At 36.9% G+C, this 15,780-nt stretch overlaps 1 protein-coding gene across 1 annotated transcript; it reads right to left on the reverse strand.

The window, feature by feature from the left end:
- Nucleotides 1–10,175: 10,175 nt before the first annotated feature.
- Nucleotides 10,176–13,092, reverse strand: LOC127087826 (3-ketoacyl-CoA synthase 10). Its single transcript, XM_051028744.1, has 3 exons — nt 12,480–13,092; nt 11,574–12,199; nt 10,176–11,005 (listed from the first exon to the last, which is right to left on the reverse strand). Exons 1-3 carry the CDS (start codon nt 12,891–12,893, stop codon nt 10,423–10,425), a joined length of 1,623 nt encoding a protein of 540 aa, XP_050884701.1. The 5' UTR covers nt 12,894–13,092; the 3' UTR covers nt 10,176–10,422.
- Nucleotides 13,093–15,780: the final 2,688 nt, after the last annotated feature.

A 15,780-nucleotide genomic window follows, 5' to 3' on the forward strand; every position in this document is an offset into this window, starting at 1 on the left:
AAATTAGGATGATTTTTCCACCCCGGATTATATGTATTTGAATAGGGATTATTCTGCCTCAGGTAATTTATAGCTTGCACTTGTTCTGCGGTTGCAACACAATGCATGGCAAAGTGTGGTCCACTACAAATTTCACAAATCATGGTCGGAACCGGCTGAACTTGAGCAACAGTCTGGGTACCTAAATTCATAGCTTTCAATCTCCTTTCAACCTCAGCAGCAATCTGGTCTTCCATTTTCACTACCTGATTTGCTAATTTCAAGTCAATTTTCCCTCCGGCTGATTTACAGTATGGTCATACAATTCCAAATGCTCATTTGCTGCAATAGCTTCGATGATTCTTTTGATACCGGTTGCTGTAGAAAAATTAGACGAGCCACCAGCAGCTGTATCAATGAGTTGCTTAGTTCTCATCTTCAGCCCATTCACAAAATTCTGCATTTGTTCAGTTTCATCCAGATTATGTGTAGGACATGCAACTAAACATCTTTTGAATCTTTTGTAGGCATCTCCAAGTGTCTCTCCTTCTTTCTGTTTAAAATTCACAATGTCATACCTCTTACGGATATACACAGAAGCAGGAAAATACTCATTCAAGAATGCTGTTTCCATTTGTTGCCATGTAGTAATGCTTCCTGCAGGTAGGGAATAAAACCATTCCTCAGCGTCCTCAGATAACGTGAATGGAAACATGACCAATCTCTTTGCTTCCTCAGAATGCCCATCAATTTTCAATGATGTAGTCATAGTCAGAAACCTCTGCAGATGCTTGTTTGCATCCTCATTGATCTTTCCTGCAAAAGGTTTGCTTTCTAACTGGCGGATAGTAGACGGGTGCAACTGGAAGTGAGCAACATTAACAGGTTGATTCACAATGGTCAACCGCACTGCTGGATTATTCTGTCTGCCATAGTCACCTAAAAGTCTTTCTGGTGGAGGTGGGTCTGCAGCCATGTTAACAGTGTCTGGATGGGAATTTGTGTCTGACTCAGATTTTTCGGAGTGAACAGAAGCTGGTGTTCTCGGTGTGGCCGGTTCTTCACTGTCAGAGTTTGCCAATTTCTTTCTTCTAGCTTCTCTGAGCTTTGCCCGCAATGTTCTCTCTGGTTCTGCGTCAAAATGAAAATCAGCTGAGGACTTACCTCGCATAAACAAGTTAGACAAAGATTAAAATTGAATAACAAAATTGTCACAGATAAAATTTTGGTTGGCGAGCAACAAAATTTCGATAGAATAGAAATTAAAATATGTAGTTTGGCAATCCCCGGCAACGGCGCCAAAAACTTGATCGGAAAAATAGCAAGTGTACTATTTTCACCGATGTAGTAATAGGGAGTTTATTTCCCAGTATCGATCTCGAGGATTGCGTAGGAATTACTTATTTCAATTCGATTCTATTCAAACAAAAGATAATGGTTGGTTTGTTTTGGAATTGCGAATAGTGACACGAAGATAGTAAAAATAACTGATTAAGATAAAAGATGCTAGGGTAAGTGGTTGAGTTAGCCCGTTATGAATTTATCCCGATTTCCTTAATGCCTATGATACATTCAATCACCTAACCTCAGAATGTTCTTACTTAAGTCCTTAAGTGAGAAACTATTAAACTACCAATTCTTACTCAAATGTCCATTCAATTAATCATTGGTTTTAATCATACAATATATCAAGGTTTACGGTAATTTATGAAAGTTACTAGTCCTAGATGATGCATTCATAAACCCAATTGTGTGAAAACCCTACCAATCACAGTCCTGTAATTGGAAGTCATAGATTAATTTGTATTTGTCCGATACAAAAGCATAATAACATCACACAATTAAATTGAAAGACATAACATAGTAATCAAGGAATCATTGGTTCACATTCATAACATACGATAACATCAGGACCACCCCCTAGCATCAGGGGGTTTAGCCTCTCATAGTACTTAAAGAATTCATAAAGTAAAGATTAGACATTACAAAGAATTAGGAGAATTTGATCTTCAATGGTGGCTACCGTTGAATCTCGCCGTCTTCGAATCCGTTGTATTCACTATCTTCTCCACTGTAATGCTTTCGTTCGTCTGTCCAAAGGTCCCTTTTTCTTTCTCTTCCAAGCCTTCTTATAGTTTCAGATGCCTCCTCTCCAAGCAAAAGGTCCATACTGCCCTTAATGAGAAGAATCGGTTCACAATGCAAAATTAGGTCTTCCAGGCTGCGTGCAATCAACACGGCCGTGTGTGTACACACGGGCGCCCGTGTTTTTTCTCCTGCATTAATTAATTTCAGCATTTGTTACAGTAGCAACAACACGGGCCGTGTCCCTACACACGGGTACCCGTGTAGATGCACTGTTTTAATCAACACGGCCGTGTGTGTACACACGGGTGCCCGTGTTGATCCCTGTTTTCTGCTTCATCTTTTTCTCTGCTTGACCAACAACACGGCCGTGTGGTGGCACACGGGTGGCCGTGTTGACCTGCTGTTCTGTCATATTTTCGTCCTTCAGAGTGTCCCAAACTTCACCATTCTTGCTTTTTAAACCTGGAACAATGACACTACCCAAACGAAGCATAAACAAGGTCTTTTTGACTTAAACTCGTAATCGAATGTAATGTAATACCAAACCAACAAAACTTGATACTTGACTCAAATGCAACTAAAAACAAACATAAATCTTACCAGAGTGATGAAAATACGTCGGATTAACGGCGGGAATTCAATGGAAATGGTGACCGATCAGCTGCCTAGCGTACGGTATATTCCGGGGTGTAGTCTAGCGTACGACTACTTTCTTCTTCAGATACAGCCTAACGTACGGCTCATTCTGCAACTCCAATACGGTCTAACGTACGACCCATTTGGACCTCCAGCTCAGATACGATCTAACGTACGATCCACTCTGATCTTCAACAACTCAGATACGGTTTAATGTACGACCAAGTTAAACCTTCATCTCCTCAGATGCTACCTTCGGACAGGTACATTTCTGAATGGTAGTCTAGTATACGGCTACTCCCTTACTCAGATGCTACCTTCGGACAGGTACATTTCTGAATGGTAGTCTAGTATACGACTACTCCCTTTTCAGCAGATTCAGCCTAACGGACGACTCATTCTGCTCAAGTAAGGTTTAATGTACGACCAAGTTAGACCTTTATCTCCTCAGATGCTACCTTCGGACAGGTACATTTCTGAATGGTGGTCTAGTATACGGCTACTCCCTTACTCAGATGCTACCTTCGGACAGGTACATTTCTGAATGGTGGTCTAGTATACGGCTACTCCCTTACTCAGATGCTACCTTCGGACAAGTACATTTCTGAATGGTAGTTTAGTATACGACTACTCCCTTTTCAGCAGATTAAGCCTAACGGACGGCTCATTCTACTCAGATATGGTTTAATGTACGACCAAGTTAAACTTTCATCTCCTCAGATGCTACCTTCGGACAGGTACATTTCTGAATGGTAGTCTAGTATACGACTACTCCCTTTTCAGCAGATTCAGCCTAACGGACGGCTCATTCTGCTCAGATATGGTTTAATGTACGACCAAGTTAGACCTTCATCCCCTCAGATGCTACCTTCGGACAGGTACATTTCTGAATGGTAGTCTAGTATGCGACTACTCCCTTTAAAGCAGGTACAGCCTAACGGACGGCTCATTCTGTTACTCAGATGCTACCTTCGGACAGGTTCATTTCTGAATGGTAGTCTAGTATACGACTACTCCCTTTTAAAGCAGATTCAGCCTAACGAACGGCGCATTCTGTTACTCAGATGCTACCTTCGGACAGGTACATTTCTGATCCCTCATCCCCAGCAGTATATAGCACACGCTGACTCCCCAGCGAAGGCAACAGCATGATGGATGATTCATTATACGGTCTAGCGTATGACCCGGTATGACATCCATGTCTTCAGACATCGTCTAATGTACGACACAATCGGAAGCTCGTCATCAAACTTCCTGGATGGCATCTCTAAGCCCATCCCCATCAAGACTAATGGATAGGCGCAAATTTTTGGGGCATTCTAGTGTTCAATAATCTTTCACCTCCAGACCACGAACGACACATACCATTCTACTCTCTCGGTTCAAGAATATTGAACAAGGGCAGCTGTCATACCCCAAAATTTGCCCGTCGATATTACAAAGTATTCCTCAAGACCCTCCGACTTGTTCTGCAAGGCACCGATATCAAATGGACAAAAGCCCAGCTCACAACAGGCCCAATCCAAAGGCGGCCCAAAATAGCTTGCTCGCTAGGCGAGCAGTCCCTTCGCCTAGCGAACATTTCATCATGACACTCGCCCAGCGAAGCATCAGATCCAGGAAAAAGCCCAGAACTAGCTTGCTCGCTAGGCGAGCAATTCCTTCGCCTAGCGAAGCTTGCGAAAATCTGAAGTTTTGGACCTCATTTTAAGCCCATTAGGTCACCACCACTACTACTATAAATACCAGCTCCTCAGCCACGAAAATAACACACGGACCCAGAGGGAGAAACACAGAAACCCTGCTGATCCAGAGAATTCGGAAGACGGAAACCCTGAAGGCCGCTCACCCGCCTCGAAGCTACCACCGCCCTGCTCAATCCGATACCTAGAGTGATCAGTTCAACATAGCAATTGCAAACAGGTTTGCGTATTATCGCTGTTATATGCTTCCCATTGATAACCGTTACCTACATAATGCATCATGATTAAATTTTGATATGTAACCTGATTTCACATGCAAATTTAAGTATGCTTGAACATCATGAATGCTATCCATGCTGTGCCTGTAATTTAATGTCATAATTCAAGGTTCCGGAGACGGTACGATTGCCAAAATTCAAAATCTGTGGCCGCTCGCTAGCACATCGCTAAGCGAGCCTGGAGCGAATATTCGCTAAGCCTTCGCTAGGCGAAGCAGAGGCGAACGTACCAGTAGCTGTTCTCATGTTTCGTTTTATGTTTGTCTTATTGTAATCATGCATTATTTGGCCTTGTGACTATTGTGTTCATTCTGTAGTGCAATTTTCAATTGCACTTTAACTTGGTATTCTCACCCGTGTGTTTAATTTGTGTTAAAGCTCGCATATTCTCAAGGAAGTGGCTGGCTAGGTACTCCACTTTATGTGTGGAAGACTTTCATGGAGATGGATTCTAAATTATTTCACTTTAACGTGAAAATTCATATTGATTGCCTAACCAATTTTAATGTATTGATTCTTAATGTATTGATTTTAATGTATCGGTTTAATGCGGAATCATCATAATTACCTAATGAACTTAAAATATGGACTTTAAATAAACCATACCGGACCTCTCTTTATTACCCCACGATTACGTAATACGGTCATGTCCCGCGAATGTGGGGATACACTTAGCAATGGCCCTTCGATTAAATCATCATAAAATAAATCATGGTCCCTCGGATGTTGCCTTCGGAAATACGATTTTGTCCCTCGATGACCCTTCGGTGTAGCCTACGGTTAAATGATGATAGTCCCTTCGAATGCTAAGGTATCCTCACAACTGTTGCCTTCAATGACCAATCGATGACCCTACGATGACCCTTTAACATCCAAAGGATAAACTACTTACTTCTCAATAGTAAGGACAGTTTTACCCTCATAAGGATAGGAAATGCCCGGAAAGACCTCGGACAGGTATAACCTTAATTGCTCATTCATAACCTAAAAAATACTTTTCACACCTCACACCTTTCAAACATCCTTTTGGAAAATCACCACTTGGCATACATTCGCACTAGAATCATTGCCGAGTTATATTTTTCTAAACTATTTTCAAAACTAAACGAGATAACCACTTTGCATACATTCATTCAAGAATCATTACAAAGTTAAATTCTCCTTTTCAAAACATTTTCCTACACATTTCTCAACCACTTTTTCAAACTAGAAAAACATAAATGATTGAGCAATTAAGAGCCCATGGATAACCATGGATACAAAGGGTGCTAACACCTTCCCTTTGTATAATGTACCTCCCGAACCTAAGAATCTAAATTAAGGTCTTTCCTGTTCTTTTCCACCTTTCCTTATTGGATAAAAGAAAAGTCGGTGGCGACTCTTGCTAACCGCGACATTGCGATAAAAAGCAAAACACAAAAAGTCCAGTTCACCGTATGACAGTGTGAGTAACACTTTTCCATGCCTATATATTGATCTCATTGGCCTCAGAATTGAGGAGGAACCTTGCTCATCCTTTGATCATCAATCCCAAACCCCCATTGATAGAATACCTTGAAGGTTTCAATTGAAATCGAGTTTTGGTTCTAATTCTGTTTTAGAGCTGAAACTCCAAGGATTCAAAGCCTTTTGTATCCAAATCATCGCCTACAAGCAAGAGGTGTGCTGGAGTGATCCAGACCATCTGATCTGGTCTATAACTTCTAATCCCAGCCCTTGGTTCTGATTACCTCATTTGCAACACATTCACTGATGACTACCACGGATTGCACGCGCGTGACCATCAAATCTGCCACCTCAATTAATGAGGGAGATCTGATGGCCCGTTTGTTTTCTATTTTCTTTTATTTTCTGATTAATATTTCAAATAGCTCATTTTTGTTAAATTCATAATAATTTCAATTTTGATCAAAAACATATGGGACTTTCACAAAAAATCTTTAAATAATTTCCTCTTCCATATTTTGAATTAAAATCATTTTTTGGATTAGATTTGATATTTTTTATGAATTTAATAGTTTTGGACTTATTTTTAATTATTTTTTAAATACTTCTGACTTCCCAAAAATTCGCAATTTTTTTGTCTAAAGTCCTTTGACCTTGTTTGACCTAGGATAAATCCCTTGACTATTTATTTGATGATTTGTAGGGATTTGAGGTTTTTACCCTTTTAAAATGCATTTTTATTCATTTAAAAAGTATTCTTAAATTGATTAATTGCTAAAAAATAATGTTGAGCCATTTGGTTGACCTTGTGTACATCTTTTGTTTGACCTTGATCATGGTTGATTTGAACTTCCATTTGATCAATACTATTGGATTTAGGGGTTGAAGAAGTGTGAACTTCATCCCTCAAAATGAATGGATAATATTGATCAGATGAAATTCCTCCCTTGATCAATTTGAGATTTCATTTTCTATTTCACTTCATCTCTTCATCTTCACCCCTCTTCTTCCCTAATCCCTCATTGACCAATGACTTCTCAAATAATCAAAGGCTAGTTGGTCCATCCAATTTTATTTTTGCGTGTGGTATGCTTTAGGAGTTTGGTTCTTTGTACCATACATCTAACATGCATTAACACCAATATTTTATTGTCCGGCCTCAGATAGTTGTGACTTCTACATAATTCAAATTACGGTTGCCTAACATAGAGCTAAATTTTATCCCAAAGATATAACATTATTGTAAGTGAGATTGTAAGTCTCCTATTCCTCATGGTATTGTGTGAAGACTTAACCTTTTTTCCATTTGTGAGAGCTAGTGGCATACTTGTTGATTTATCCAAGTTGGAGTCTTTCTCATGGATGATGTCTTGGTTCATGTCTTCATGTTTGTGAGTGGATGGTTGAGTGTTCTCCAAAGAATGATTTAAACAATGGTTTCCTTCACTAACATTTGACTAACATTTCTTTATTATTGCTTTATCTTTAATGTCATTTACTTAATGCAATTTACAATTTGGTACCTTTATCATTCATTGTCATTTACATTTCATGCAAGATGTTTATGTTTCGGTCATTTTTACTTTGCTCACTTGAGCCATATCTTTGTGCCTGTATATATTGGGTGCTTGTAATTTTGTTCTGTTTGTGGTCATCTTAAAATACCTAATAACAACAAAAATCCTAAAATCTATATTGGTGGACTGTTGGACCTCTGCCATTGACTTGATCTGAACTTTTGGGCTTAGAATAGATAACATCCATATGCTTTGAAGGAGTTGGCCAATTCCATTTGCGTCTGAGTTATCTTGGCTAATGTCATTCATCTGATATAGGCCTTGAGAGACCCATTGGTTTATCTGCTACTTTGTCTCTGTGCTTAAGTTGTTATCTTGATCTTATCATTTATATTTGATGATTGTTTCTATGAGTTTGCCACAAAGAATATTTCATCTGATACATTTGAAGACACTAAAGATTGCTTGCTTTTGCAATGCTTGCTTTGATTTTGGCTATCTTTATTTGATGCCTTTGATCTTCATATTAATTGCTTGAATGCTTATCCTTGTTGCTTGCTCAAAAGTCTAAAGGAAATAAGTTTCTACCTGACATTCTTGTCTCGTGGGTTGCATCCCATTGGTCAGATCTTTTCAACTCAAAACTTTTAAATTTTTGTCTAGGATAGTCCCTTCATCTCCTCCCCCTTTCTTTAATTTCAAAATCTCTCCCTCATTTTAAAACCTTCTTTGCTTGTGTTTTCAACTTAGAATTGTTTTAATGAGTAGAAACCTTGGACTTATGCCATTGATTTTCAAAATATTTTCTTAATTAAACTTGTAAATAAACTTAATCATATTGACTTAACTTTCAAAAAGACAAAAAGAACTAACAACCTCATCTAATTCTTTGGCCATTTTGTGCCCTTTGCTTTTATTTTTATTTTTTTTATAAAAAAAGTATTTAGATTTTAGTCATCTTTGGTTGAGATATAATTCTCCCATTCCACGATATATTTGATTGTAAGTCTTTCCATTTATTAGGGGTTGGTGGCATACTTGTTGATTGAATCCAAGTTGGAGCCTTCCTTCTTAAGTGTTGTAAAGAACTCATTATCGGTGGATGTTTGGTTGAGTATTCTCACATTGATAACAAAAGATCTTTAAACTTTTGTTAAAATCAATCCACCAACTCTTTAAAATTTTTACCACGAACTATGGGATTTTGATCCCTCATTTTTATGTTGGTACGTAGGCATAAGATCGAAGGTCTTGTCAAACACAAAAATATAATAAATGAGTTTTTTTCTCATCTCCCCATTCTATATTTTTTTAACAAACCTCTTTTTCAACTAAAACACTTGCACACAAAAATGGCTCCATGGGAGTATCTAGGACACTTTTGGTGCTAATACCTTCCCTCTGTGTAACCAACCCCCTTACCTGCGATCTGTGACATTTTATTAGTTTTGATTCGAAAACTTCTTATCTTTGGGTTTTGTTCGTACTTTTCCCTTTTCCTTTGGAAACAATAAAAATGCGGTTGCGACTCTGGTTTTATTGACGTTGAGTTAACCAATAACTCGATGATCATGAATTTACCGCTACTGTAATATGGTGTTACCAAATATATATTTTGTAGTAGTGCAAGTTAGATCTCAAACCATTCGAACCATGAACACTATAACAAAGACCCATAAGAGAAGAAAAGACAAGCCACATGTATTTAATACCATACAGAAAAAATCTTATCCATCATTGATTAATCTATATGATAGGGTTTTGAAATCAATCAGTCAAAGCACATCATGCAAATCAAGATTAATATTGTCATCGAATTAGAAAACATTAATATCATTTTGAGCCCACCAAAATGATCCAAACCACATCACGCAAATCAAGATTTCATTCTATCACCTAGAGAGAGAATTTCGAGAAGAAGACTATGATCCCTACAAAAAAAATCTATCCCACACCCAAACTACTTAAAGATGTTAACCAAACACTACAACCTAAGTTGCCTGCGAAAAACAGGTGAGAGACCCACTCAACCAAATCACTACAGAGAGGAAAGAAATATAAATTGGGCCAGCGATCTGTTTTCTCTTTTCAAAATATTTTGTCTTTAATCAATCAAAAGTTGGCCAGAGAAAACAATCCCCTAGATGGACCCAACGATCTGTTTTCTAATTTAGAAATCCTGCAGCCATGATAAGCAAGATGGTCTTTACTTTTCTCTAACTTCATGTCCTCTGCAAAATGATATGGAGATGTTTTTAGTCTCCAATCAAACAAATCCACCCTGAATAACTTTTTTTGTAAACCTACTACTCCCTACCTAGGGGAATACTACTAGTTATAACGCCTCAACTATCTTTTTTCACCATTAATGTTATTGCAGGAATGAATGAATGAATCACAACTTGTAACAATGATGATGTTCATCAAACTTTCTATTCTAGAAACATTTCTGAATTATTTAAGTGAGAGAGAGAGAGTGAGAAACAGTATGAGTCAGAATCAGAATAGTACAAATTTAAAGCCAATAATTAATAAGAAAGAAAAAGTAGCTTAAAAATTTAATTAGAAGTGACAGAGAACCAACATTGGCATATGATGTTATGCCTCAGTGTACAGTATACAATATCACAAACCACAAATTTAAAATTTAAACACCAACTTAACTTAACTAAAAAACTACCATTATTTCATATCCTAAAAACAAGTCTTAATAATTTCTTAATCATAATCACTGATAATAGACTAATAGCAATAACAATAATAAAAAGTGCTTTTTCAATTGAGTTGAGCAGGATATGCATTGATGCAGTCAAGCCAAGGGTTTCTTGAAGTAGGTTTTGCAACACGCCCCATAGAACGCCAAACAGCACTGTTACACTTGAAACCAGAACCAAATGCAAGTTGCCAAACACGGTCTCCTCTTTTAACTTTCTCCTTAGCTTCCATATAAGCAAGTTCATACCAAATGCTGCTGCTAGAAGTGTTGCCGAATCGGTGCAGCGTCATTCTCGAAGCTTCCATGTTTTTGTCACTCAGTTCGAGATTCTTTTGAAGCTCGTCCAGAATCGCTTTGCTTGCAGCATGCACGCAGAAATGCTCGAAAGCCAGTTTGTAGTTAGGAATGTAGGGCTTGTTTGATGAGGATGAGGATGATGAATTCTTATCAGACTTTTTGCCTCCACCAAATAAGTTCCTCCAAACTAAAGTCGCAAAGAAAATAAGCTGTTCAGAAAATGGTAGGACTAATGGCCCTAGGGTTGTGATGTTGGTTTTCAAAGCTTCGCCGCCGATTTCAATCAAGTCTTTGCTTATCTTAATTCCCTTGAACTTCTGATCATCTTCCTCTTGGTACACACACCTGTAATTGTGTTAAGAACGAATCGTTCAGAAATAATTCAATAAATCGTATATAATATAATCAAGTTTATACCGAAATAGACTTTTATTAAATTTTAATCGGATTTTACTTATGTATCCGATGAACTTTAAAGATAAAAGATATCAGAAACTTAAAGATAAGAAAAGTTTAAATATGTAAAAAAATTGGTAGCCACATGATTAAAAGTGTACCTTTTGTTGTTAGTGTATTCACATGATTCACATGAAAGTTAATTCATTTGTCATAATCTCTTTTCAAATTTTCTGTTGTAATTTTGTTTGTTTTTAGAATTCAGATATATTTTCATAACTTTCTTTCATTTTATCCTTTATGTAGTGATTCCTCTTTGAATCTCTTTCTTTTGTTCATAGCAGACATCACATTAGGGATTAGTGATTGAGACTGTTATGTTCCTTTTGGTATAAAATACAAAGTGATTTAATACTTAGCAACAAGTAATCAATTAAATCCAAGTAATAATACTAGTCTTTAAAATATTGGCACTGATATATAAAAATAGAAAGATCTAATTGAACGTATGAAATACCTGAAACTGCGATCATCAGCGCCTTTATGAGTACGAACAATGTGTTCAAGACGATACTTCGCGCGGCTATAATCGCGACGACGATTAGAGAGCAACACCGCGGAACAGCCCATACGAAAGAAACAATTAGGAATCAGCATAGATCTTTCTTTTCCTTGATACCAATTGAACCCAACCATTTCAGTACTCACAACAACAGCATAATTACTAGGGTTAGATTGAAGAATATCCCTAGCCAAATCAACAGCAATAATTCCAGCACTACAACCCATACCACCAAGATTATAGCTCAGAATGTTTCCTCTCATCTTATAATGATTTATAATCATAGCTGACAGAGATGGTGTTGGATTGAATATGCTGCAATTTACAACAAGAACACCAACATCTTTTGGCCTAATTCCGGTTTTCTCAAAGAGTTCATCAAGTGCTCCGAACATCACCATTGAGGCTTCAGCTCTACCTTCTTTCATTGTTGCTGTGTTTTCACTTGATGCTATTGATTTTGGAATGTAGGTTTCATCTCCTATTCCTGATGACATTACAATCCTTTTTTGAAATTCTAGACTTTCTTTGTCAAATTTTCCTGATGATCTTGCTAGCTCTATGAATTGGTCCCTTGATACCTTCATAAAACAAATTCCAAAATCATTAAAATCATAATACAACATCAAAATTTAAAGTCAGAACGGTCTTTGAGACCGTGCAAGACGAACTACCGCACATGCCTTAAAAGTTATCGCGACTATATCTTATTTAAATGTGTCTAACCTATATATAACCTATATAAAATCTTGTAGAAAAGAGCACTAAACTACTGGTATATACAAAACACTCATGTTTAACTAATTTGATTCAGTACAATATATTTGTATATTAACTAAGTTATTTTATGTATGAACATACCTTGAGTTCATCATCTGGTTGATAGCATGAAAAATCAACGAGATAAATAGGACGAGGCTTTGACATGAAGTAAAGAGAGAAAGTGAAAACAAAAACAGCAAGAGAAGAGAGAACAGAAGCAAGATCATAGCTTGCATCTTCCCAAATCTTCTTCCAAAGATCTTCTTTACTCAAAGTACCAACCTCAGCACTAAACACCAACAGTAGAATTGGCACAGTGAACAAAAAAACACCATGGTTTATAAGATAATGGTAACCTAATTTGACATACTTAAGGTTAACAGACTGAAGAAAGTCCGGTAACCGTCTTCGAACCCTCACCGAGAACGTCAATGAACCGGCGTTCGGGCCCGAGGATTCGATCCCACGGTTCACAATCTCAGCTGAGAACATGTCACGTTCGTTAGTAGCCATGGTTGTGTGTTTGTTCACTATGTTTATGTTGATGCTGCTGTTGTTGCTGTGTTGTATATAAATATTTGTTTATGAATTTGATTTTACATGAGGTGGGTGGGAAAGAGTTATTGTTAGTACCTAATTGGTGTTTGTGTAGTTGAGAATTTTCAATGGAATTTAATTTCTACATTTAATGTAAGTGGGTGCATTGGATTAAAGTTCATAAATTAGAAGGCACTACTATCTCTTTATTATTATAACTATCTATTTTTCCATCCTTTCCTAACGGCTTCCATTGTGTGCTTGAATGGGAAAATTATAAAGATTTATTCACATTTATAGCTATCCATGTTGTGTCTTCTACTAGCTTGTGTGAACAATGAATGTCGCCTATCTAATGAGATACCAGCTGGCTTGTACTTAACAACCTTGTATTTATTTTATTTTTTTAGTAATTTTTAATTGAAGGGTATATTAGATATTGCATTTGATAATAAACCCATATAGCTATTTTCAAAATTGTAAAATGGTAGATTTTGCTTATAGTATGTTGTGAAAGGAGTGTAGTTTATTGTAATGATATGGGCATAAGATATTTAACTTGAATATAGTATGGAACATTCATTAAAAAATTTCATAATTCAAATTACAAAATAGAGTCAATAGACCCAAAACCATAGTATTTGAGGTGCTTACCTCGGCGTACTAAGATGAAATAATGCGATAATTTTCTATTGAAGTCATTCGTATAATTTAACACGCCTATTAATCATATATCTAGGAACATCAAAGTTCTCAAGTTGTTTCAAGATGTATGGAGTGTATACAAATCACCATATACGAGTCAATTACATCAATAAATTCAAATATTTTCACTCATAATTCTTACTGAAATTCTTATTGAACAAGAGTGAGAGACATTTGAATAAACTGTGTGTTTGAATAGCACTATGAAGATTGTATTATATAGTGAGATTTACAATTTATTGAATTAATTACATAGAGAATATGATACGATATATTCTATTACATACGAAATATGCTATGATATATTCTATTATATTTTAGATAGGTTAAGGAATATTCTATGAAATATTCTATATACAGATATTAAAATGATTGATTCTTAACATTCCCCCCTCAAGATGTATCATATATGTCATATAAGTCGAGTTTGTTACGAATATAATCCACTCGAGAATCCCTAAGAGACTTAGTGAACATATCAATTAATTAATCTTCAGATTTAAGTAAATCTGTGGTGATTTCTCCCGAAAGTACCTTGTCTCTTATATAATGACAGTCTATTTCTATGTGTTTGGTCCGTTCATGGAAAATCGAATTAGATGCAATGTGGAGTGTCACTTGATTTTCACATATGAGTTCTATGGTTTGATAATCTTCCAACCTAAGCTCTGAGAGTAAATTTTTAAGCCATGTAAGCTCCTTTAAGGTTGCTGCCATAACACGGTATTCAGCTTCAACATTAGATAATACACTTGTATTTTATTTCTTACTTATCCATGAGATCATATTACCTTCAATATGAACACAATATCCAGACTTGGATCTCCTATCTGACGATGATTAGACTTAGTCTGCATCTGAATAACAAGTTATTTTAACATAACCCTTATCTTCATATAATAGTCATTTTTCTGGTGCATTCGTTATATATCTAAGAATTCGAATGAATGCATCCCAATGACTATCACAAGGACCGTTCATAAACTATCTCACAATGCTCACCACAAATGTAATATCTGGTTTGGTGACTGTAAGATAGTTGAGTTTACCAACAAGCCGTCAATATCTTCCCGGGTCTTTCAATGGCTCCCCGTGACCCAGAAGAAGCTTGACGTTATGATCCATATGAGTATCAATATGGCGACAATCAAGCATACCAGTTTGACTAAGAATGTCTGATGTATACTTGTGTTGGTTGATTACAATGCTTGATGATAATCGAGCAACTTCAATGCCTAAGAAGCGTCTGTGTGGATCCAAGTCTTTTGTCTGATTTTTTATTTAAAAGATGAGTTTTGAGACGCTGAATACCCTATGTATCGTCTCCAGGGATAACAATGGCATCAACCTAAACCACAAGAAAGACGCGCCAACTGGTGGAGGAATGAAGGAAGAAAACAGAGTGATCTGCTTCACATCTAGTCGTACCAAATTACATCAAGGAAGAGCTTAAGCAACCAAACCATTCACGTGGGGATTGTTTCAGCCCATAAAGAGAACAATTAGTACCTTTTTGAAAGTTCTTTAGTTAATTGTGCATGATATTGTTACCGTTCCAGGATCCTTCTATTTGTTTGGAATTTTCTGCTCTAAAGAATTTGCACTACACTTTTCCTTCAAGGCTACATGTTCTTCTGTTGTTGGTTTCTTTTCAGCCATTACCTCTTTCATGACTTTTTTGTACATGGGCATTCTCTCGAGTGCTTCAAACAAAGACATATGACCCTCTATCTTTTTTAACATTGTCACGAGTTTCTTAAAGCCTGACTCGCTTGGATCCTTCTTTTTCACTCTCTGGGGGTAGGGTAACTTAATCACTTATTTAGTATCCTTTTTATTTTTCTCTTCAGTTGGCTTGCCGAGTGGTATTACTTTTTCATCTTTAGAGGCCCTCTCCCTTTTTGTCGTGACAATATTAATATTCTCCTGATTTCTTGGGTTTTGAACTGTTTCACTTGGTAAGGAACCTGGTGTTCGAGAACTTGCTAGTTGTTGTACTATCTGACCCAGCTGAACTTCAAAATTCTTTAGAGAGGCGGTGGTGTTTTTATGATTGTTTCTAGTCTCTTCTTCAAATTGTCTATTCTGAGCAGTCATGTTTTCAATGGAAATCTCCCAAACTGCTTTCTTTGGAGCTTGTTCTTGTTGTTGTTGATAT

The sequence above is a fragment of the Lathyrus oleraceus genome, chromosome 5 (genome assembly GCF_024323335.1).
Source record: "Lathyrus oleraceus cultivar Zhongwan6 chromosome 5, CAAS_Psat_ZW6_1.0, whole genome shotgun sequence".
Classification (NCBI taxonomy): Eukaryota; Viridiplantae; Streptophyta; class Magnoliopsida; order Fabales; family Fabaceae; genus Lathyrus; species Lathyrus oleraceus.

Bases quoted from the DNA above. Each gene is read 5' to 3' on its own strand.
- LOC127087826 (XM_051028744.1), bottom strand. From the start codon at position 12,893: ATGGCTACTAACGAACGTGACATGTTCTCAGCTGAGATTGTGAACCGT. The intron at 12,200-12,479 runs GTATGTTCATAC...TGTTTTATGAAG, and splicing joins AACCAGATGATGAACTCAAG to GTATCAAGGGACCAATTCAT. The intron at 11,006-11,573 runs GTATTTCATACG...ACACAATTACAG, and splicing joins GCTGATGATCGCAGTTTCAG to GTGTGTGTACCAAGAGGAAG.